General features: G+C 41.2%; 2 protein-coding genes across 5 annotated transcripts in view; one reads left to right on the top strand and one right to left on the bottom strand.

Moving 5' to 3' along the window:
* The window catches only part of wdfy4 (WDFY family member 4), a 51,343-nt gene that overhangs the window by 15,847 nt on the left and 12,630 nt on the right, over positions 1 to 22,866 (bottom strand). For 2 of the 3 annotated variants that reach the window (XM_086092778.1, XM_086092779.1), the window contains exons 15-51: positions 22,655 to 22,845; positions 21,198 to 21,907; positions 21,028 to 21,121; positions 20,742 to 20,956; positions 20,554 to 20,648; positions 20,056 to 20,284; positions 19,886 to 19,962; positions 19,583 to 19,801; positions 19,224 to 19,402; positions 18,915 to 19,146; positions 18,239 to 18,384; positions 18,061 to 18,172; positions 17,782 to 17,972; positions 17,560 to 17,712; positions 17,064 to 17,137; positions 16,584 to 16,745; positions 15,244 to 15,338; positions 15,068 to 15,164; positions 14,759 to 14,961; positions 14,097 to 14,239; positions 13,531 to 13,650; positions 13,299 to 13,460; positions 12,828 to 12,989; positions 12,430 to 12,556; positions 12,169 to 12,320; positions 11,472 to 11,710; positions 11,252 to 11,373; positions 10,948 to 11,139; positions 9,375 to 9,484; positions 7,222 to 7,299; positions 6,932 to 7,123; positions 5,998 to 6,073; positions 5,711 to 5,907; positions 4,166 to 4,314; positions 3,975 to 4,086; positions 3,164 to 3,249; positions 3,026 to 3,088 (exon numbers count right to left, since the gene is read on the bottom strand). In XM_086092778.1, coding sequence (XP_085948904.1) covers positions 3,026 to 3,088; positions 3,164 to 3,249; positions 3,975 to 4,086; positions 4,166 to 4,314; positions 5,711 to 5,907; positions 5,998 to 6,073; positions 6,932 to 7,123; positions 7,222 to 7,299; positions 9,375 to 9,484; positions 10,948 to 11,139; positions 11,252 to 11,373; positions 11,472 to 11,710; positions 12,169 to 12,320; positions 12,430 to 12,556; positions 12,828 to 12,989; positions 13,299 to 13,460; positions 13,531 to 13,650; positions 14,097 to 14,239; positions 14,759 to 14,961; positions 15,068 to 15,164; positions 15,244 to 15,338; positions 16,584 to 16,745; positions 17,064 to 17,137; positions 17,560 to 17,712; positions 17,782 to 17,972; positions 18,061 to 18,172; positions 18,239 to 18,384; positions 18,915 to 19,146; positions 19,224 to 19,402; positions 19,583 to 19,801; positions 19,886 to 19,962; positions 20,056 to 20,284; positions 20,554 to 20,648; positions 20,742 to 20,956; positions 21,028 to 21,121; positions 21,198 to 21,907; positions 22,655 to 22,845 — 5,956 coding nt within the window. The remainder of the gene's footprint in view (positions 1 to 3,025; positions 3,089 to 3,163; positions 3,250 to 3,974; positions 4,087 to 4,165; positions 4,315 to 5,710; positions 5,908 to 5,997; positions 6,074 to 6,931; positions 7,124 to 7,221; positions 7,300 to 9,374; positions 9,485 to 10,947; positions 11,140 to 11,251; positions 11,374 to 11,471; positions 11,711 to 12,168; positions 12,321 to 12,429; positions 12,557 to 12,827; positions 12,990 to 13,298; positions 13,461 to 13,530; positions 13,651 to 14,096; positions 14,240 to 14,758; positions 14,962 to 15,067; positions 15,165 to 15,243; positions 15,339 to 16,583; positions 16,746 to 17,063; positions 17,138 to 17,559; positions 17,713 to 17,781; positions 17,973 to 18,060; positions 18,173 to 18,238; positions 18,385 to 18,914; positions 19,147 to 19,223; positions 19,403 to 19,582; positions 19,802 to 19,885; positions 19,963 to 20,055; positions 20,285 to 20,553; positions 20,649 to 20,741; positions 20,957 to 21,027; positions 21,122 to 21,197; positions 21,908 to 22,654; positions 22,846 to 22,866) is intronic. The other variant, XM_086092780.1, reaches the window with a different exon arrangement.
* lrrc18a (leucine rich repeat containing 18a) lies at positions 88 to 3,659 on the top strand. 2 transcript variants are annotated; one of them, XM_086092781.1, is made up of 3 exons: positions 88 to 1,099; positions 1,179 to 1,260; positions 2,134 to 3,659. In XM_086092781.1, the coding sequence occupies exon 3, from the start codon at positions 2,138 to 2,140 to the stop codon at positions 2,945 to 2,947; it is 810 nt and encodes a 269-aa protein (XP_085948907.1). In that variant the 5' UTR covers positions 88 to 1,099; positions 1,179 to 1,260; positions 2,134 to 2,137; the 3' UTR covers positions 2,948 to 3,659. The 2 variants fall into 2 exon arrangements, with proteins under 2 accessions (XP_085948907.1, XP_085948909.1); XM_086092783.1 differs by having other exon boundaries at positions 1,179 to 1,255.

The raw sequence follows: 22,866 nt of genomic DNA on the forward strand, positions 1-22,866 counted from the left end.
CGTCCTAATGAAATCTCAACCAAACAAAACTAAAGAAGTTCGTGCTCTTTACGTTTGTTATGTCCAAATGCGTCAGAAAGAGGCCATGCATGACAAGTATGCTGTCAATCGCTGGACGAATGTATCTTGTTTTAATTTACGATTTGCTTTTGACTCGTCCAGTACAATTCGGCAGAAATCCTGGATTAAATTATTTGGTTTTAGTTCGTGAAATCGAATTTATACTTATGCTAACATAACAGTAAAACGTACGTAAATTAACACGTACAATTTAAGTAGAGCGCCGATTGAGTTACCAGCTGCTTTTGTCACGATCTGGTTGACGTCATCGTTCGTGCGACGCCACGGTTTCGGAAATATTCACGAACGGCGTCGTTGCCGTTTCGAACTCATGTAACGCCACCATTCCAACGTCTGTGGATGTAACCAGAAAATGCCGTGACCTATAAACCGACCGTTGTTTATTTTTTTATTTTTAACCTAGCTGCCACCATGAACTCCAAACGAAGGAAAGAGAAGAACCAAGGCAAAAGCTATCGATGGCAGATCGCACGGATGCGTGGACGGGTTGCGTGACAGGCGTCATTCTTTGGTTTCCGAAAAGCAACGGCAGACTAAATATAGGCGGCGCAGCGTGGTCCTACAAGGCGCGACAACTCTATATTCCAATGCAGTGACATTTATATATTACAGCATAGGTTACATTTAATTGTTTAGTGTTATTTACGGCTTCTAGTTAAATACTATATATCTAAGTGATCACTGACAGCGTTTAATTGTTTCCATTACTTCCACACTGATACTTAATCTACGAGAGCATGCATATCTATGTTAGATTGTAATGAACATTTCATAAAGTAATTTACTCGCACAACACTATCTATCCGAGTTGTTTAATTTAAATTAGGAGCGCATTCATTTGCTCCTGAAAACTGCTTCGATACCCCCCTCTGTGGGCCAGTATACAATCCTGCTGCCAAGAACCCCGCGTTGCTAAGTAACAATGCCAAACAAGAGGAAACTCGCATGTGCCATGTGCAGGAAAGGAAACATTGCATTCCCGAGCTTTCCTTTCAACTTTGAGGATAACAACCACCAGGTATTACTTTAGTACATCGTCTACATGCTGACAACTAGTTTGCTGCTATGTCCTAACCTGCGTTTCTTTTTTGGCACAGGGGCTGATGTTGTTGGTGGGCTTTTAAAACGGAAGACTATCATCACTTTGTTAAGTCAGAATTGGGAATACAAGACGGTATGGTGAGTTAATAGATTCATTTATGTTGATAATAGTCAGGTACAATAGAACAGATAAATGTCCTCTCTTCATCCAATAAACCCTGAACAAATTATTATGTAAGCCCACACTAAATCAATCACTGACTTTAGCCCAGTATGTGTTATCTAATTGCAGGCAATAATTTCATGCAATAGTTTTCTATAGGAGGTTATAATAGAACAAGCACCAGTGGATAGCCCCTCTCATACAGAGGATGATGAATGAGGCGAGAGAGGGCCTTGGGGTGTAACACAGACACAAACACGCATACCTTGCTCTCTTAGACACGGAGGGGGGAAGAGCCAAGCCTTCATCACACACCAAACATCCCATAACTATCATTTATCAAAGTCCTGATTTGACTCTTCACTCATGTACATCCACTTTACTACAGTGAAGTCATGTATGCCATTACACTTGCATGCCCTAAACACCCCAAATAAACACACACTTTCTTTCCTGGCCAAGCAACACACTCTGTGATGGAGCATCAACACTCATTTGTTTCTGCTGCATTACCCAGTGTCGCCTCTCTGCTATTGTTCCCCAGCATTAGCCTTAATTAGAGAGTCATGCTCTTAAATACCCCCATGGGTAACACCGGGTGAGCGTGCACTAGTTCAAACATAACACTACTGCGCGCGCACACACACACAAGCTCTGAATTCCTAGGAGAGAATGCTTTCTCCATTGCCCCCGGTTATACATGAGTCTTTTTTAGTGTGTGAATAAATCACATGAGCTGTGCGCAATCGCACACATAAACGCATACTGAAAATTGATTTACTATAAATGGTGGTATAAGCCTGAAAATGTGAAATAAATCATGTGGTTATTCCCTGTGTGTGTTACAGCACCATGACCAAAAGGAAAGCAAACACAGGGACAAAGGTGACACTCAAGGAGGCCAAAAAGGCCATTCGGATGAAACCCAACGGGTGGCGGCGACTCACACTTAGCAACATGGGCATAACCATTTTCCCGCAGTGCATCTTCAAACTGACAAATATGGATGAGTTGGATCTCAGCCGCAACCAGATACAAAAAATCCCAGAAAACATCGGGAAGTTGTTATCGCTCAGGTGGCTAGACCTGCACAGCAACAAGCTGGAGTCTGTGCCCGAGTCCATTGGTAAACTGGTGGGCCTGACCCATCTCAATCTCTGTAACAATTATCTCACCTCGTCAGGTTTGCCCGCTACGCTAGCCTCCCTTACAAACCTGACAAGTTTAAATCTGGGCTTGAACAAGCTGGATGCCTTGCTTCCCACTATGGTTCCTCAAGAGAGCCTCCAAGAGTTAGGCTTGTTTGACAACCACTTCACCTGCCTCCCAGACTTTGTCAAAGCCCTACACATTCTGACTAGAGTGAACATAAAACGAAACCCCTTGTTGAAAGTGAAGGAGGCTGATGAGGAGATGGAAACTGAAAAGTCAGATGAGGAGGATGGTGTGTACCTCGTCCATGAAAGTAGACTATGTAGTGTGTGCCTTAAATTATGTAAAGACCCAGGAGGAAAGCATTTGAGAGATTGTGTGAGGGAGAAATTGGAGGACAAAAGGTCTTATTCGGGACTCATAACGCCAAACTCGGTGGCTGCGGTCAATCAGGATGTGTGGAGAGTTCAGAAGCTAGAACACTATCAATCTTTTGAAAGCAATATTTGATATGTTTTGATGTGTCTGCTCATGAATACAAGTATGAAAGCATTCGCTGTGTTAATAGATTGCCGTTATATTGACTACCTGGCATTAGCGATGATGTCAGCAACCCCTCTGCCTTTTAATGATGACACCACCTTGTACAACCTGCAACACAGATTTTAGATCAAGGTAGCATAATGGTCAAGATTTCACATCCATCATTCAGAGAGGTCTTTTTACCTTTTATATGCAGAGACATGGTCTTTATTTATGAACACCAAGAAGGCTGAGTGGCCATTTTTCATGAAGACCTCAATAGCATTGTCCTATGAAGGAGGACAGTGTTTTTACCTTACTGTAAGTTGTAAGATGAACTAAGCCATTTGAACTTCAAGATCTATGAGTCAACACAACTAGAATGTACACTTTTGCATTGTTTGCATGTAAAATGTTTTATCTAACCTCAACATCTAAAGTTGTTTACCAAACTTTCAGCTGACCCAAATGAGAAATTTGATAGCTCCCCAGGAAACAAACAAAAATACATCAACACATGCATCAAATTAATGATGGAGAAAAATAGATTTAGGCAAAGGGTTCTCAAACAAAACATACGTGATAAGATACAAGAAGTGAAATTGCCTTGTACTTAGACCACAACTGCACTTGTCTGTATCCTTCATTTCCTAACAAGACACATTATTGATGTTGATGTTTCATTTTGTATGTCATTAAATCTACCCCTGTTTAGACAAGTGGTTTGTTTTGCATTTTGTCCCATACTGTACCAAATGAGTATGTAAAACCAAGATGCATAGTGGTGGGATGGTTCATGTAACGCTTGGTATGTGGTCCATGCCTTTTTTCTTTTCTTTTTTAATGGGGCTGGGTTCGTTATGATTTTGGTACATGGTTTGTGCACAATGAAAATTACTTTTTCTCTAGCTCGAAATGATCTCTATCACAATCTCTAATCATCAGTTTTAATTTCAGGAAGCATATCAACATGAATAAATTTATTAATTTCTCTATACAATGTGGGATGTTTAACCTCTAACAAGAACCGCATAAATCGGGCCTCCTTGATGTCCTCGTAGAGCCAGTGTCTGCAGTTTGATGTTGACTCCTTACTCAGCATGCTGGAGATGAAGGAATCCCTCACACTGGAGAAACAATTTAGAGGCAGAAACAAGCGGATGTGTGTTGTTGCGCAATTAGAATGTACAAAACAAACAGTGGTACCTGCTGGGGTGGTGCTTCGTGCAGCAAATGTCTCCAGACGGAGTCTGCGTGAATCCTTCGCACAAGAGCAGACTCTCTTTGGCAAAGAGCAGCACGCCTTCAGTCACTCTGAGGCCGCTCACCATCACAACACACATCTTTGCTTTGACCTAAGCAAGAGCTTCATTTAAGCACCTTGTGATGTGCGCATCCAGACAACACGTGATTGATCATTTTCATCATATATTTTAATCATTATTAAAAAGACACCATTGGCCACTTCATTATAGAAGTTGATTGATGGGGAGGAGAAGGCCTGGCCCCTTTTTCAGCCTCTTTATTCAACACCAAAAAGGACCCACATGCTCCTTTCAGGGCTAGTTGGAGCTAATGCTAACTGCACAGTGTTAATGTGTGTAATTCCATTGTCTCTCCCCTCATTTCACAGTGAGTGTGCACACCTGGCTGCCCCACTGTGTTGGCTCCTCTGGGACAGAGCCCAAAAAACATATGGGGTCCCAACATAGCCGCAGGCCCCTTACAATTTATACTAATCAAATCAGACTCCCTACCCCCTAAACATAAGAGTCACACTTGTGAAAGAGGAGCAGATCTTGCCTGGCCATTATTAGGGGAATTAATCACTGTCACATACACAATAGGCAACCTGCTAAACGATCAGAACCTCTTGTCTAAATGCGCACAAACGTACGTGCTATGATGAATAGTGTCACGTGAAAGCCTCAGTCAAAGTGAGACTCAGCGACATGGCACGTAATTTTTACCCATGGTTAGATTAAATGGCAGTTTCCATTAGCAAACACAAGCTGCAATCGGCTCGATTGGCCCTAACAATGACTAGATTTCAGAAAAACTCGCTAGAATTTTTATCATCAACGACTAAATACATAACAATAAACATGTTTCCTTAGCTGCGTATTGTGCAGGGGACAGATACGCATTATGAGTCTGAGAGAGATTTAGCTGCTGATTGGAAGGAGAGAAAAGGGCTTTATTGACAGAGCCTAATGTCAGACCATTGATTTCTCCCCACACACATTACTGTCATAATCACACTATTGGCGCTGGAAAGCTAATTATGCGTGGGTCTGCTTTTGTGTGTTGCTGTCCACACTGTGTGTTAATCCGTATCCGTGTGTGCGTGTGCATTTCTCAAAGCTAATGATTGTGTTCATTTGACAGGATGCTCAGCAGGACTCACCACACTTGAACCACTGTGAGACAACTACGCAGATCACACACTTACTAAGCAGATGTAAGACAGCTTGCATCACCTCCTACTGTTTTTATTAATACATCTGTCAGAAACATTAAAAGGCGCGGCTGGTTGCCAGCGCAAGGAGAATCCTTGTCAACATGTGTTGTCTAACTCAGTGGAAGAATGAAAAGAGCTGAGCTGGGCCTTACACTAATGAGAAAAATGAAATCCTTTTATATACTATATATAATACCATTGAGCTATTGGAGTCCTTCAGTCTACTACTGATAATTATTATGATGGTGAACTTGGCAAGCATACTACTTCAGACTCTCGCGCAACAGTACCTCCTCTACGTGATGCAGCTCCTGCAGGATGATGCGAATGTCAGCGCAGGTTTGCGTGTGGGAGCAGGGCTTTGTTTCTTCAAAGGCAGAAGGTGTTTCATTCAAGACAGGAAAGAAGGTCAGCTGATCACGAGCCTGTCCTCCATCCTCATTTTCCTCTTGAACCTCAGTGGCAGTTTTGCATAGAATCTTTGGCTCTGGTAAAATGGAATACAAGACTTTCACACTAAGCAAAAAAAATAAAGTAGCAGAATTAAGTGTCTATATTACTTTGTTATTTCTTTTACCTGTGTCAGCTTCTGTCCTGTTGTTGATTTCTGCAGAGGTGACCCTCCTCGAACCCAGAGAAAGAGCTCCAACCACCTTCATAAATATCATCACATTATATATTATATCATTTTGACATCATCCAATGATCTGATTGCGGGATGTTTTGTTGCTGTGTGAATGTTCCGCACAGTCGCAGAAATATTTACTAGGGTCTGTGTAAAAGGCAGTGATGGTTATGTATCCGATGTCTCACTTTTGTGGGAACTCTGTCTAAAAGAGGCTAATGTTTGCCACGGACAATCACAGTGCAATCCACTACATATCATCTTGATTTTCTTACAAATGTACATGTTATGCTTCATATTTCAATTGTGATTCAAATATCAAGTCAACATTGTTACTCAAAACAACATTGCAGATTCACAGACGATTATCAGTCGTCTCCTGCGTACTCCCCCTTGCCAGCACGGAGCGCATATTGGGCTTTTGATGACATAGGTCGGATGCATGTGACCAGGCCGCTCAGATGGAGGACGCTTTGCAAAAAAATGGATACGTATTCGATCTCGGACCACATATGAAAGTGACCCAGGTCGGTTTTGAACAAATTGGAATTGAGCCGTTCAGACGCAGGTCACATATGGGCAAAAGAAAATCTAATTTGGGTCGCATTTGCCTGCCGTCTGAACGTAGTTTAAGTGGATGAAAGCGCAATTAATATAATTTCTCTACCAATGGGGAAATTTGTAAATTCATTTGAATCACCCCTTTGACAAAAAATGAAATGTCAAAAAATATCTTAAAAGATAAATTGCATGGATGCAAATTATGACCTGTTTTTCTGCTCATGAAAATAAATCTCTGTGGCGGACACTGCAGACAAACAGCTATAAATCCAAAGTATTCCGGTGGGACATGTGCAGAGATTGCCTTTTACAGTTATTACTGTACCCGTCTGGAGCGTCTCAGTTCCTTTCTGCGGATGCGTAGTCGGGTGCGGTTGGGTCCTTCGGCAGCGTCTTGCACCCAGTCGCGGCTGAGCAGCACGCCCGGACCCGGCCCAAACACGGCTCTCTCCCTCAACAGCTCTGCCTCCACAAGCAGCCATTGGGAGTTGACCCGATCCCACTCACTGGCTCGTAACTGGGCCGCAGTAAAAAGACAAGAGAGGGATGACAAATGCAAATTAATTGCTTTGTTCTTTCGAAATACATTCTGTACAAAAAGTATTTTCTTCAAACCTGTAAGTGATTTGTCCTCATATTCTCAAACATGCTGTTTCCCCTTTGTTGGTGCGACTCCATGTAACACAGAAACTCCTGGAAAAAGACCAGCAAAATACTAGTGCAAAAGCAATCGTTCCTCCTTCCACGCACACAGAGATTGTATTTTCATATTGTTATTTCCTCATGCAATTACAATGCATTCATACAATTACATTGGCTCTAAACTGCATTCACGGCGGCCAAATAAGCTAGTGGCTACAGACTTACAATAACCCCTGTCTGCGAATGTAATCCTTTGTTGGTGTGATCTAATTAACATAAACATTAATATCACTGAGCCACAGCACAGTAGGGGGCAAGGTAAATGTGCGTGTGTCGATTAAAAGAGAAAAGAAAAAATAACAAGCGGAGCCGTGTTGACACTGCAGGATGCTCATGTTGAGCAGACACACAGGGATCATATTTGCACTGTTAACTGCTTCATTAAGCCCATCATCACAGCAGTGCTCGCTGAGAGACGAGTGAAACAACATGTGTCCATCCTCACTGCTGACCCACGACGGCCATTTAACTGAAGGAATGAACACGCAGTCACTCTTTATATGCACTCTTATTTACAGATGCTAATTCTGTGTTTTGGACTATAACCTCATAAATGAACAGCACAACAGTACGCAGCTTTTATAAAAAGAAGCAAAAATTAAACTCATTTCGAAATAAACCCATGCCAATCAAGTTTTATTTGACAAGCCTGCTGAAGAATGAAAATGGCATAGTGTGTCTTTGGAAATGTTGTGCAGTGGAAAAAAGAGGGGATTATGAAAATATTACAGAGAGGAGAGTAATAATGAAGTTTGCAAACCAGAGCCATGGCGTTGCAGATAAACAGCAAGTCATCTTGCAATTTCATTCCTTCAATTGGACAAACATAAGTAATATATAGCATTAATTACCCTATTTAGCAGATAGGAGACTCATTGGCTTTTAAATGCTGCATTAAATACATAACTCATCCCTTCCCACTGCAATTAACATCCGAACATCACACTCATTTCCATTTTAATGACTTCCCAACAATGCGCCACCTTTGATGATAAGGCAACATAATGTCAACTTCATTCTGGGCTGGTAGGGAATGTGTAATGAACTTAACGTGATCATTAGTGCCGTTAATTATCTGCGTAATGTGAGGACACAGATATGATTATGGAAACGGCATTCGCTGATGAAATAATTCTTTGGAAGGCTTGCACTGAGACTGCCTATCAGTCACTATATTCCCACTCAATACCTACAGAAGGCTTTGGGACTGCTTTTTGTTCAATGTACTGTACAGTAATGTTAATATCTGAGACGGGAAAGCCATGCTCAGCACACTGTAATGCTACATTACTGAGGATCCCCGGACACATCTCTCACTTGCCAAATAAAGGCCACAAGTTGATGATCCAGAAATTAATTATTGTCTCACTCATTTCTTTGTGAGGCTGTGTGCAAACTGGCTGAACGTTCTGACGATCTGTCTCGTAGTTTTGAAGAAAATCTCAGACCGGTGACGTGATTCAACAAAGTGCAGGGAAACATCCCTCCTGCTTCTTCTCAGGTGGAAAAACAATTCATCACCCTGTCTGATAGCCTGTCAGATACTGATATGATAAAGAATAACATCAAATGAATAATGTTTTCATCAGATTGCTACCACTATAATTGCCAACCCAATTTCAGCGGGCAGGAGACGTGCACACACACTCACACACACACACTTTGCAGGGCTGGGGCAAACACAGACGCGGTAATTTCATGCCTGTGTGCTTGAGTAATATGTCCCCGCTCCCTGCTCCAGATGGCTCAACGTCTTAAGCGTTGTGGGGGAACTAATGATGTGGACCACGTGTTTCGGGGGGAAAAACAACAATAAACGCGTCTTTAACCTTCAGCTGCAAACAGTGTGTTGCGGCGAATGTTCTTGTGAATGGGCCGAGCAGATATCAATTACTATGCCCACTCAGGGGCAATCAGCTGTGATCTTCCAAATCCATTTTAAGGAATAATAAAAACACTCCCACAGGGCTGAACGGCCCACAACACAAATACGGCAGCGAGTGACTTTGGAATGAGTGTTGGTTGGTTTGGTAGCATCTTATTAATGAGGGGATGCGAGTGCGTACCTCGACTGACACCGTCTCCTTGTCCTGCCTCCCCATAGCTGAGCGAACTGCACTGCTGATCATGTCCAACCTCTTGAGAGGGCTGCTGGCCATCGCTTGCTTATGTTTCTCTGTGAGGGAGTTATACACACACAAATGTCAAATGTCAAGTACACAGAGCAAAAGTGCATGCATCTACGGATCACTCTGACAGCACCGAGCAGCTCGTTTAGCAACAGACTTCCTTCTGTCATGGTCAAATTCAACACTGCTCCCAATGGAAAATACAATCTTTCCTTTATGTAAACTTAGTACAGTATGTGTTTGATGCCATTTTTGCGGTAGTATATGCTCTCTGTATTGAAATGTGCAATATTCAACAAGTGATGTGAATTTGTTTTGTTGCATTTATTTCTCTACTTAAATTATACATATAGCAGACTCCTTGTTATTTTATCATCTTGTGTTGAATCATACAGTTCTAACATGTCCCACTACGGTACTGACATGGAACCATATTATAGTATTTTACAGTCTGTTAAATTAGCATTTAATCGGATTGTTATCGGTAAACATTGATTTGTCTCACATTGTATCGTTTATCACATCGTATTATTGTTTCTTTCTTTCTTTCTTTTTTTGAGCCCCTCCATATTGTATGATCACATTGTATCATAAAATATCCAACAGTTTATGATGCACATACAGCAGGGGTCACCAGGTAGCCCCGAAGGACCACACGGGTAGCACGCCTGTCTGATGTGTTTATTTTTTTCTATACTTCTGTAGTATAGTTCAAACATCAGTATTGGAGTGCATGCCCAAACCAAAGCATACAAGCTAGCAGAACATCATTTAAACACACGTAATTTGATGCATTTGTTATTTCAGAAGTGAGTTGGAAATTGGCTCCTTTCACATTAATCAGTACCCAGAAGTAGCTCTCTCAGTTTTAAAAAGGTTGGTGGCCCCTGATATACAGTAGGCCTATGTCTTATCGAAGTTATCATATCTTATTACATAGTAATATATTACAGTGTTTTCCGCTGGTGTTAGGTTTAAAAAAAAAATGCCCGCAATAAATGAAATCTGTGAAGTAGTTAGCTTTATGTTTTACATTTATTATAAATGTTTTAAGGCTCTAAAACCTCTCATCCACACAGTTATACACTTTTCTCATCGAGGCATTTTCATTTTCTCACATTTCTCTCTTGTTTAAACATTCTTAATGTTCAAACCTTTAGAAATTTTATAAAATAGGTACATTACTGTAAAAAACTGCATGCAAAATTTCAATACAGCAAGGCCGCGAAAAGTGAACCACGTTATAACGAGGGAACACTGTATATCACATTACATAAGATCATGTCTTATTTTATTCATATTTTACATCATATCACATTACTGTAGCATATCAAATTTTAATTATAACATAACATTCCTTTATTGTCTCATATATTTGATCAATAATTATCATGTAGAAGCATCAAAATATTGTATTTGATTATATCTTGTTTGTTCAAGTTTTACTCTATCATACAGAATGTTACACTGTTTCCTAATCGCATTACAATGACACATAATAAGAGCTGACCTGAGTGCAGCAGCCAGGCTTTGTGTGCCATCTCCTCCCACAGTGGGCTGATGTCAGTCATATTCACAGATGCCCCCTGAGCAGTGTGGCTGGCTGAGATCTCGATCTTGTACGCTTCTTCCAGAGTGTGCCGTCGCTCCGTCATCAACTTGGACCAGCAGGTCTTTGCTAAGGACACTAGCTCTTTGTCATCTGAAAAAAACAACAACATATTTGTCCACAACTGTAAAAAAAAATCATACAAAAATAAATAAATAGTTGGATACACCAAGAAATGCAAATGCTAAAGCGGTGAATTTCATACCAGTGGGAAATTCTGCCCCAGATTCTATGTCCACTTCATGCTGTGCTTTGGTGGGAAACAAGATGGCTGAAACTTTCCTGCTCTGCACTTTTTGGGCTCCACACATAAAACCTTCCGGGTAACTTCAGTTTAAAAACAAACAAACACGCACATAAGTCAGTCTGATATTAATGGTTACAAGTGTGCAAATATGAGTCCCTGCACCCGAGTTAGCCATTACCTGCCAGAGCCAATCAATAGCAGACAATGAAGAAGACATGTAATAAAGTTCACGTTTGAATTGTAAGTCGCCAAGAGAACATCCCAGCGATCATTGATTGTTTGGAATGTCTTAACGATGCCCTCCAACTCGGCTGTGGAATGGCGTGGTCGTGAAAGGAAGTGGAGCACGGCCTTGTTTGCGCATGAGTAGAGAGCTGACACTGTCTTCTCCTTGTGAGTTTCTCCTCTTTCCAGGGCCTAAAGTATAAAGAAATATCAGAGGGATCTTATTTTTCCCCACTTATAAATCAGCATGTTTGTTGATATAATAACTAATAATGAGATTCCAAATGTTTTATTTATTTACTATGCAATTATAAATCAGCATGTTTGTTGATATAATAACTAATCATGAGATTAAAAATGTTTTTTTTTTATTTACTATGCAATTTGTTCTTCCAGTGTTCTTTATGGAAACAATATTTGAAAATATTGAGGTACAATTTAACATTTCAGTTTTTTTTTTTTACTTCACGTTCATGGCTGTATAATTATATAAATGTAGCATTCAGGCCTTGTAAAATTATAACATGTGAACAGAATGTCAGATTGAACTCCTCGCTGTGTATGCTGAACACAGTGTGATATGTTTGGCTGGCCATAGCCAGATGTTTGTATGAAGAGTATGCGCATATGTGCGTGTAGGCTCATCTCACCACTACAATCTGATCTGCGAGGAAGTTGAGTAAACTCTCAGAGGACCCCAGGAATGTTCCGTTGTAAAGTGCCTGCACCATAACCTTACTGAAGAGCACCACATTACCCATCAATGTGCACATCTGGCCTGCAGGTCTCTCCCCTTTGGAGCCTAAATGAAATACAGAATTGCAGTAACTACACTGGATACAAAAGAATAATACATTCATTATCAGGTATAGTATATTTAGAAATACATATAATTTATATGGTCATGTTACCTTGTGATATAAGGCGAGTGTGATTTTCTTTATCATTGCTGAGCATGTAGATAATGTCCATCATGTACTTCAACAGCTCAGTCTGGAAACTCTGCCTCTGCTCAAATGATGCGCCATCTGGGCAGAACTATAATATTTATGATTATTATTATATTTTAGAACTTCCTGCAACATGAGACTGAAAAACACTCAACACAGCCATTCTGGTTTTATTTGTTCTTCTAAGTACAGTAATTTCATCATAAGTGCCATTGCGCTGCTCCATTTATTCAGTAACTAAGCAAATAGTGGCACCTTCTGGTGAAGTAATAGTTTTGCAGGTTCAACATGCAAAGAGTGCACACACACTATTGAAATTGACATTTGAGTGTGATCTATAAAACAGTTTGCAATTTTACCTCCACCAGTAACACTAAAGGATGTGTGTTGCTGTTGCCAGACACATTGAGAAGACTGTCCATCAGCAGAATGCGGATAAAGTCACACACCGGCTTCCTGGGTGACTGAATCCTGAGTTCATCCTCACATTGGGTTATTCCACAAACTTGCCCATGCTCACTCTGAAAAAAATGCCATGCAGTTGGGTCAAAAATAACCCAACTATGGGTCAAACATGGACCGATCTTCTACTTGGGTCAATTTGACCCAACTTTGAGTAAAGATTAAGAAATGGGTCTTTCAGCGCAAAACAACTCATAAATATTGGTGAAATCCTTTACTTGGGTCAAAAAATGGGGTCATTTTGTATAAAACAACCCAGAAAATTGGGTCAAATTGACACATAAAGTGGATCGGTCAGTTTTTTATCCAAAATTGGGTTACTTTTGACCCAACTGTTAAATAAAATAAAGCAAATGTAAGGCACAAACCTCTGCACTGTACCAAGGGAACATAACAGCAACAAGCGCATGGAGGAAATCTATGGATGCCCACAGTGGGTCTCGAGGTCGAAGGTTATGCAGTCGGCAGAAGAACTGCATCACACTTGCCAGCAGCTGCAACTCCGATGATGCGTCAGTGCCTGCTTGATGCTTTATTCAAAAGACGTGCAGTCATTGATTCACAAGTTACGAACAACTGCAGGGTTTTTAATGTTTTTACTTGCGTAGTGATGATTTTGACCAGTTCAAGCAGTAATGTTGCAGCCTCCACACAGAGCTGTGGGGCAGGACTGTCAGCCTGGCTGTCGATCAATGATTGGAGGGAGTCATCCAAGTTCACCTGTAGATAGCGCGTGGCACGATTTGAATGTCAAAAACAAGCGTAACCATTTATATCATTTCATCTATTGATCCATTTTCTATAGCACTTGTCATCACAGGGGTTGTGGGTGACCCGGAGCTGACAGACCACCTGCGAGCCGGTGCGTGCTGTGGACTTGTACCCAGTCAATGGTAGAGACAACAACAACAACAACAACAACAAAAACATTCACACTGAGTTTTCTAAAACCTAGCATGCATATTTTCGGGAGGTGGGAGGGAGCCACAGGAGCACAAAACAAAACACTGTCACACGCCACAATGGAGGGCCTCAGCTGAGATTCAAAGCCAATACTCTTAATTTACATATAATTGCCTGTGAGGGAGACACACTAACCACTATGACTTCCCATTTATATCAGTTCAAGCTAAAATACTCGCCTCTCTTTCTGCAGAGTGACTGACCTTCATACCCAGTAGCAGAGCAGCCAAAGCGTCATAGACCTGCGGCAGCTGAAATTGTCTGACCAGAAGACCTTGGAGAACATCAAAACCAGGGCATGCAGCACTGGAGCATTCATATGACCAAGAGTGAGCGCGAAGGTTGTCTGGAGAAAAGCAAAGGAAAAAAAGAAGATAAGCTATGTTTCTTGGGTCACACATTTGCCATATTCATAATTGTCCTTTACTGGGTATGGAAATCAAGTAGCATGCAGTATGCCAGCCATGCCCAAAAAGCTGATGTTATGGCAAACTAGGGGCTCAAATACTTGCACAATTGCACAGAGAAAAAATACTACAGTCAATGGAAATTAGACCATTTAAATTACTCTTGATGAATGGAATTTAAAATAAATAAATAAATACTGTGTAATGCACATTGGAATTAAATAAAATCAATGCTGTCTACTGGATCTAGTGGAGCACTGGTAATGTTGCAAAACTTCCAGTCTAAATTTATAGTAATATACAGCTAATGAGTGCCATCTACTCAGTGTTCATGTCTTCAATGTTTAAAACAAACAAACAAATTATTAATTCCTATGGAAATCTTCAAAATACAAAAACAAAGTTGCAGTTGCCATTATATTCATCCGTTTCCAAGTAATAGCTGAACTAATGTGTACCAATAATAGCAAATGGCTTCTCCATGCCATCTATGAGGCTTCCAAGGAGCACCATCTCCCTGAAGCTGCTCTGCCGCGTCGGACAGGACAGGAAATGTGTGAGCAGGATGAGACCCAGTTTCACAGTGGAAGAGTGAAGGTGTGGTTTCAGGAAGAGCATAAACCAATCGCTGCCCAGGACATCATAGACAGCATTCTGTTGGCTTATAGAGAACATTCCAGTACAAATGAAAGTTTCTTCCATGGCATTATGGCAAATTTGATTACATCCTGTTTTGGTTTTGCAAAGCAGTAACACATGCAACCTACTCGTTGATCAGAGGGCTGTTTGCACCGAGGATGTCACAAAGAACAAGTAACAGCTGGTTGCGGATCCAGATGAGGCTGGCAGGGGCAGAATTCAAAACTAAGAAAAAAAAAGATTAAACGTGTGGGGTCATTGCAAGTCAGAAGGTGTCTTTCATGAAGATGTTGTCATGTGTTACCTTTTGTATCTTGGGAAAGATCACAGTCAGGCATGCCATGGCTTTCAACTGCGTTACGAAGAGGAGGGAGTATGTAGATGAGGAAGAGCCCAACTCTGGCAAAATATGCAAACAATTTTCACACACACATTGGCCATCAACTATTCAAGGCAATGCAGCCTCATTCTCCATCTATAATCAGGGTTGTCCAGCCTTTTAGACTTTTAGAGACAATAGACCTGTCAAACGACTACATTTTTTAATCAAATTAATCTTAGAATTTTGATTAATCATGATTAATCGCTTAGTTAAAAAGGCTTTTTTTTTATCAACATTTTTTTCCCGCCGTGTTAATTCTTTCGACATTTAATGTTATAAAGATGTCTTCAACATTTTTTGATCCATTGCAAGCGCTCATTCTAATCAGTTAATTACTTGCATAATTTAAAATGGGAAAAAAATGACCCCAGTAGTTTGATATGAACAAATATTCTGAATGTCATACGGAAACATTTATTAAATGCTTTACTTTAAAGCATGCAGTTATGTTTATTTTTCAAACACTACCTTTAATGTAGCCATCAGCTGTCAAGATAAAGAATAGTCTGTGGTCAAAATGAATAGTGTGATTAATCTGCATTAATACATGATTAATGTGATATTTTTTGGTGATTAATTAATTAGTTCATGCTTTAACTTCGACAGCACTAGACATTAAGATAAATCGAGAGCTACTGGTTTTATTTATACGTGTAAAATTTACTTGTTGTATTTACATAACAAAATTGTCACTCAAGTCAAGTATTTTATGGCCATTCATTTTGTAGGATCGTCTCACTTGTAAAAAAAAACACCAAGAGACTTAGTTTAGGCATACATTCTTGAACGCTAGCTACCTGTTGGTGACCCTTGCTCCAGATTATTCCCCAGTGGTACTTTAAATGTTAAATGTTAATGATCCAATACAAAAGTTTCTTATGAAAACATGTACAGTATGTAGTGCTGTAAAAATTCACTGTATCGTGACTAATTATTTGTCACTGTAATGCAGCTAAAATGAAATCAAAATATGTGTACTTTATATTGCGTCCCATGAATAAGTGTGTATACAGTATGCGCTATGTTGTTTTCTTAAAAAAGTGGAACTATAGAGGATGTTACGATTTTAGGACATTTAGTTAAACAATGACCTAAGATTCAGAATAGAGCTCCACAAACTCTAAGCAGTCATTGAATGCATAATAAATCATCGGTATAAACCCACCTATCACCTAACCTGGCATTCTACAAACTGAAACAATGATGTCCATTTTAAGAGTAAATTTTGAAAACATCTAGCCAGCATATGCTGTGGGTAGTACCTGCTTATATCCAAAGGAGTGAAGTGAGCTTTCAGGAGGCACGTGATGACACAAGAAACGAGCTTGACTTTTTGATAAGTCACAGAAGGGTCACACAACTCAAACAGCAGATATGGGAGCACGCCCATTCTGTGCATGACCACTGCAATCCTGCTCTCATTGCTGAGGATACAGAGAGAACGTCTGTCACAGTCAGTTTCATTGACAGTCAATCTTATTCAGTTCAACCCATGCACTTTTCTCACACTGACTGTAAACCTATTTTTGTTAGACTTTGTAATGATACACAAGCATGATATTGATGACAGGCTTCTGCAAAATGTTGACAAAGTAGACGATAAGGTTTGGTGTCAATCCCGAACAAGAGTCTATTTATTTCAGTGTCCAGTAATTGCATAACTTGTTGTCATTTGAGTAAAAAATAGATTAGATTAGAAAGCTGTGTTGCTAGGTCACATTCTGAGTGATCATGAAAACTACCTTGGGGACTTCAAGATTTCAGCAAAGTGGCTCAGGACTGCGAGATCCAGATTTTCAGACGTGTTCTTCCAGACCTAACAACATAAGCCATTGTGTGTTATAATTGGTAAGATATTCCTTAGACCAATAGGGCTACTATGATTAAAGGAGAAGTCAACCAAAAATTGTCTTTAAAATATATTCTATATAGTCCCACTAGTCAACACAGTATTCTTATTAATAGTGTGTTTATGGAATAGGAGATAAGCAGCAAATTCCACCCAAACCGTGATTGGGCATTACCTGAGCCCTGAATAACTGTGATGCCATTTTCAGTTGACAGCAAGTAGCTAAATAGCCATTCTCTGAGATGGATAAAAACGGGTGAATTTTGCTGCTTAATGTATATTCCACAAACACAATATTAATCAGAATGCTGTGTTTAGACTAGTGGGGCTGCATATAACACATTATAGTAAATAATATTTTGGGGTTGGTTTCCCCTGTTAATGTGTACCTCCAGGTCCAACAGCAGAGCCTGGAAAGCAGCTGTGTTCTGCAGATGGTCCGAACCACAGCTCAGCTCCATGGAACTCGAGAGGTACAGAATCAACTGGAATGTTCTATGGCTGACCAGACTTCTCTTCATTTTCAGCAAGAAAGCAAGCAGCTGCATAGAGTAAATTTATATGTAAAAAGTGGATTTTAAATGTAGTTTCTTGTGTGACTTGAAGCAGACCTTGTAACCACCGATGCGGTTCATTTCCTGCTGCATGGCAGAATTTGTTTCCAGAACGGAGAGAAGAACTTTAACTGCTGCATACAGGGAGCTGTCGTCTGCTGCCATTGCAATTAGACTGAGAACAACTGCAGGCCCACCCACGTACAGAAAACCATCAGCAGCACTTCTGGGGATGAATGTGCGGACACCTACAATAAACAAGGTAATGTGCTTAAAAATGCACTTGTATGAATTCAGGAAACATTACATTAAAAATAAATCATGTGCATTACTCACCAAAATGTCCAATCAGTGCTGCTCCTATAGTGCGTGCAGTACCACTCAGGTGCTGACTGATGTTATGAGCCAGAAACACGGGAGTGGACTGGTCTCTTGAGGTTATCCCTAGCTGGAATTAGATGGATGACTTTTAGAATGTACCTAAAATAGGGATTAAACACACATTTGGCCACACCTCTTTCGCAATCAGTCTGCAGTCCAGCTCATTGTAGTTCTCTCTGATGTACACAACATTTGTTAATGTGGAAACTGCTAGGTTGATGCCAAAAGTAATCCTCTCCTCAGGAACCAACCGGAGAGGAAAAGACTCTGTTTCTGGATCTGGGAAGAGATGAGGGAAATAATAGCAGTTGTGCAAGGTAAATGAATGAAAGCAAACAGGCTAACCTGCCTGTTTTTTCCCAGATTGTTCGCTTTATCGTGCAGTATAAATGCTGGACCGAGTGCTCATTTTGGACCAATCTAAATGCATTTGTTATACCAATTTTCACACTCCACCAAAGTAACTGTATCAAAAATTGTACACATATGCATTTGGTACTGTAAAATGTTGCCTCATGTAATTGTTCCCCCTTGTCTCCCCACTCTGCTGTTGTTTTCATAAATAAAAGTAAACAAGAGATGCTAAACTTGTGTTTACTTCATGAGTATAATGTAGGGCTAGCCTTGAAAGACCACCATTAAGTTTTTTCATTAAAAAAAAAATACATCCAGAGTTTTACACTTGGATGTTAATAAAGCTTTACTCTGACCAACAGTCATGACAACCAAATTAAGTCGCATTCCTTCACAGTAAGAAGCTAATCAAGAAACAAATCCTGTATTAAACTGGCACAATGTCATACACTTGCCTTTTTTGCACAAAGCCAGAAAATTGCCCAGATAGAGAGTGCCTTGAGAGTATATGATATCCACAAGCTCAGGGCTCAAAGCCTTCTCAAAAAGGTGAGACGGTCCAATACGCCACACCAGAGCAGCGTGGTCTTTCCAAAGAGTGGGCGTTCCAATCATTGCGTACACGTCAATAACAGCTGTGGGGTCCATGTAGACACACTTTCCAGGAAACGGCTGAATATATTTCATCTGTTTGAGAACATACAGTATGTTTAATTCAGATTAGTTCATGTCAGCTCATAGCTCTCTCTCTCTAGTCCTCACACCTTTCCAGTCCCGAGTACTTTGCCATTGAAGTAGGCGGAAGCAATGCAACTCTTCTTTACATCTTTGGCCATGACCACGACAAGATGATGCCACTGACCCGGGACCAGCAAGCTGGAGCAACGGAGCCTCAGCGAGGTGGGCAAAGAGGTTGGGGTGCTCACCTCTGGCTCCATCATATCTGTTTTTCAATGACACAGAAATACATTCAAACAAGAGAAGGTCCATTTAGAAAAAGAGTGATGGAACAATGGCACAAGGTTGATACCTTAACAAAGTTTATATGCACAGTTTAGTAGAGATATTGCGAGAGATATTTACTGCATATTCCAAATGATCTAAATTCATACACTCCCCTTACCCAAGTAAGTAAAGGCTTCCTCTTCCGTGGAGAGGACCAGACAGCCATCATAGGCTGAGAAGGAGACAGACAAACAGATGTACTGTTGCTCCGTCCGCGACATGTGCCGAACAACGGTTAGAAGTCGGATTGGGTGGGAATCACACGCTGAGCTAAACCTGTCGATCTGAAACCAGCAGGAAAAGGAAAAACCGGCTGTGGGAGGGAAACCCCGGCAGTCTAACAAAATAGAGAGAAAGAAATGGCAACACATCTTTTTTATATTTATTACTACATGCATGTGTTGAACATTTGGACTCCTACCTCCTCCTATTCCACCAGTTGAGATAGAATCGGCTGTTACTCCCTTCACTGTGGCCAGTGAAGGCAGGAAAAGGCAGCTGTAAAGCACAACAATGTACCAGCATTTAATCAATCAACTAGACATACATTTTATGAAATCTAGTGCTATCAACTGGCAGGTTGTGACTCACCCATAGCCACTCTCGCTCATGTCAAATTCCACAAAGGCCGGCGTGGCGGAGAGCCGATGTGGCCGAAAATTGCGTGGTGATGTCATCGACACCATACAGATGATCTGGTGGGCTGGAATGGTGGAACCAGCACAACATTTACTGCAACTTGTAGACTGTAACAAGCTGAAGTTCCGCTTGAGTGTCTTTGCTGAGGACTGTGTTGTTGTGTTTGCTTTTGTGTTGAGATCTGGATGAAACAGTATGAAAACAAAATCTGTTGTTATTGTGTTTGACAGCAAACTAAAATGGAGACAACCACAATATCTCCCAACCAACACCTGGGTTTTCTAATGTTTTGCAATATTAAATTAGATGAAAGCACATTGCAGTATGGTTGCTAAAAGTTATGGTTTGCCAATTGGTGGCTGAAGTTTTGGCCCAATGCCAGCGATATGTTGAGTCCATTTGTGCTATTAAAATAAAACAGAGACTGGCATTTTCACAAAACTACAGTACCAGCTTCTTCGCCTGTTGTGGGGCATTCTGGTTTCGATGGCACTCCAGCTTTGTCTGCCAAGCTCATAAGAGGATCTGCTAAACACAGAAATTTCCTGAAAAAGGACAGAAACAAACTGAGCAAATATTCTGGGCTCAAATGTAGGGAAAAATGAAAACCATTATTTCGGGCATAAGACATGTCTAACCTGAATTCTGACGGTGTAATGGCCTGGGAGGAGAGCTTTTCCAAGATGCGTGTAACAGTTAGATGTAACGGGTCAGTTGGAGTGAGCAGCATGCTGCGACAGTGAGTCAGGAGTGTGGAGAGAAGCCCGCCCTCACACATGATCTGACGATTTCGCTCCGATTTGACCGCTGACTGAATGTGGTTTGCCACTGCAAGCTGGATCTCCATTGAGAGCTGAGAAAGAAAAAGAGGAATGAAGTATAGTAGATGTGGGAAGCCTTATGACATCATGGCTAAACAAATACCTCTATGTCCTCAGGCGTAAAGATGAATGGAAGGAGAGTCATGATGACTCGAGTAGCTCCAGGATGAAGAATAACATGATCACATGTGAACCTACTGTAAGTCAAAGACAAAATCTTGTCAACACATGTTTAGTCTTCTTGCAGAAACTTGTGTGAGTGAAAAGAAGCACCTCGACTGTGACTCTAAAACTGTGGATAAGCTGGTTCCTGTGGTTCTACAAGTCCCATGCGGGTCCTCCACAGACTGCAGGACTGGACCCGTGTGGACAGCTGGCGACAGTGAATGCATCCCTTCATGCGCTAATGTACCATTTAGTTTATTTCGCTCCCCGTCACATGCATTGCCAAGTTCTAGGCCAAAATTCAAATCGAGAGGAGAGTAGAGGCCTGTAGCAAAGTGATCAAGATAGGAAAGGAGCCTGATGCAAGTCCGAAGAGTGACAGGAAGCTTGACAGATGGGGAGGAGTGACATGAAGGTGCCTCTTCTGCTAACTCAACAAACTGATAGAAGCTTCTTCCAGAAGGCCGATGGTCTTCTGCAGTCTTTATAAAGCATCCCTCATCTGCCACCCACCTGCTCCTCTCGGAGTGGAAGCAACCTAGCTGGAGGAGCGCCTCAGCCAGCTTCTCGTAAAAGCCGCCAGTCTGAAAAAAGTGTTCATTCACTCTGTGCAGATGCATGGCGGAGGCCAAGATGTGGAGGGCGAGAAGGAGAAGGTCGAGCAACGGTTGATGACCGACGGATCGCCACACTTCTTCTTGGGGAGGGTCGGCCAGGGCACCTTCCATGTCAAGCACGAGTGAGAGCAGTCCAGTGAATCCGCCGGCCCGTCGGAAAGCATCCAAGCTATTTGGGCTCTCCAGCACCTTCCACATAGACTGACGTCCATCAGAGAGACATTTGGTGAGCAGGTGGACAAACATTTTGGTAGACACAGAGACAGAAAGCTTTCAAAACGAGCTGCAGTCAATTAAAACAATGTGATGAAAAATAGATGAAACATATAGATCTATCATAAATCATTTCTGGTAATAGTTTTTGGAGGTCAACTAAATCAAATTAGCTTTATTCAATTTGGAGAGCTAATCCATCAGGTAGGTAAAGTGTGAGGCACAACGCGGGGCAAATGCGATTAAGTGAAACCGGAGTAATCACAATGGCTCTGAACACTTGGCAACCCGGGTCAGAGCCAATCTGATTGCCACCTGCTTTAACCGCGTTAGCACAAACAGCACACAAGCACAAAAATCACACACCAGCGACACGTACACAATATCTGCAAGTAAGAGCGCCTCTCATCGCCATCTATAAAAATCTGACACATACAGTAGGAGTATAACCTTGTTAAGCCTAATCAGATCTGAGGCCCATTCACCGATACGAAAGCAGCACCGCACAATGCTGCTGGGCTAATCAAATCGGTCCAGAGTTAACAGCTAAACCTGTTTTAGCAGATCAATCTGCTTTGTCAATAATGTAATCAGCATCCCACATGTAAAGAAAAATAAATTCACTTGCTAATTATATTTTAAGTGCATTACAATTGTTTATGATTTGATGCGAGAGGAGGGCTACAAGCTGAGATCCTTGCAAAGACAGGTGTCTCAGGGTATGTATTTGGGTACCTGTAATAGGTCCCGCTTCAAAGCCAGTTCCTGTTGTGTGGAGGAGCAGAGGGCTCCTATGGCAGTACTCATGAACTCCTCTGGGTTCAGCTCGGCGAGATGCTCCAGAATGCATAGAGTGGGACCTCGATAATGAGCTTCATCCAGGAAGAGCTTAATGTAAGGAACCATACCAAGCTCTCGCACTGAAACTGAAACAAGTGCAAATAATC

The sequence above is a fragment of the Leptonotus elevatus genome, chromosome 13, assembly GCF_054856555.1.
Source record: "Leptonotus elevatus isolate MCC_2025b chromosome 13, RoL_Lele_1.0, whole genome shotgun sequence".
Lineage (NCBI taxonomy): Eukaryota > Metazoa > Chordata > Actinopteri > Syngnathiformes > Syngnathidae > Leptonotus > Leptonotus elevatus.

Bases quoted from the DNA above. Each gene is read 5' to 3' on its own strand.
- lrrc18a (XM_086092781.1), top strand. From the start codon at position 2,138: ATGACCAAAAGGAAAGCAAACACAGGGACAAAGGTGACACTCAAGGAG.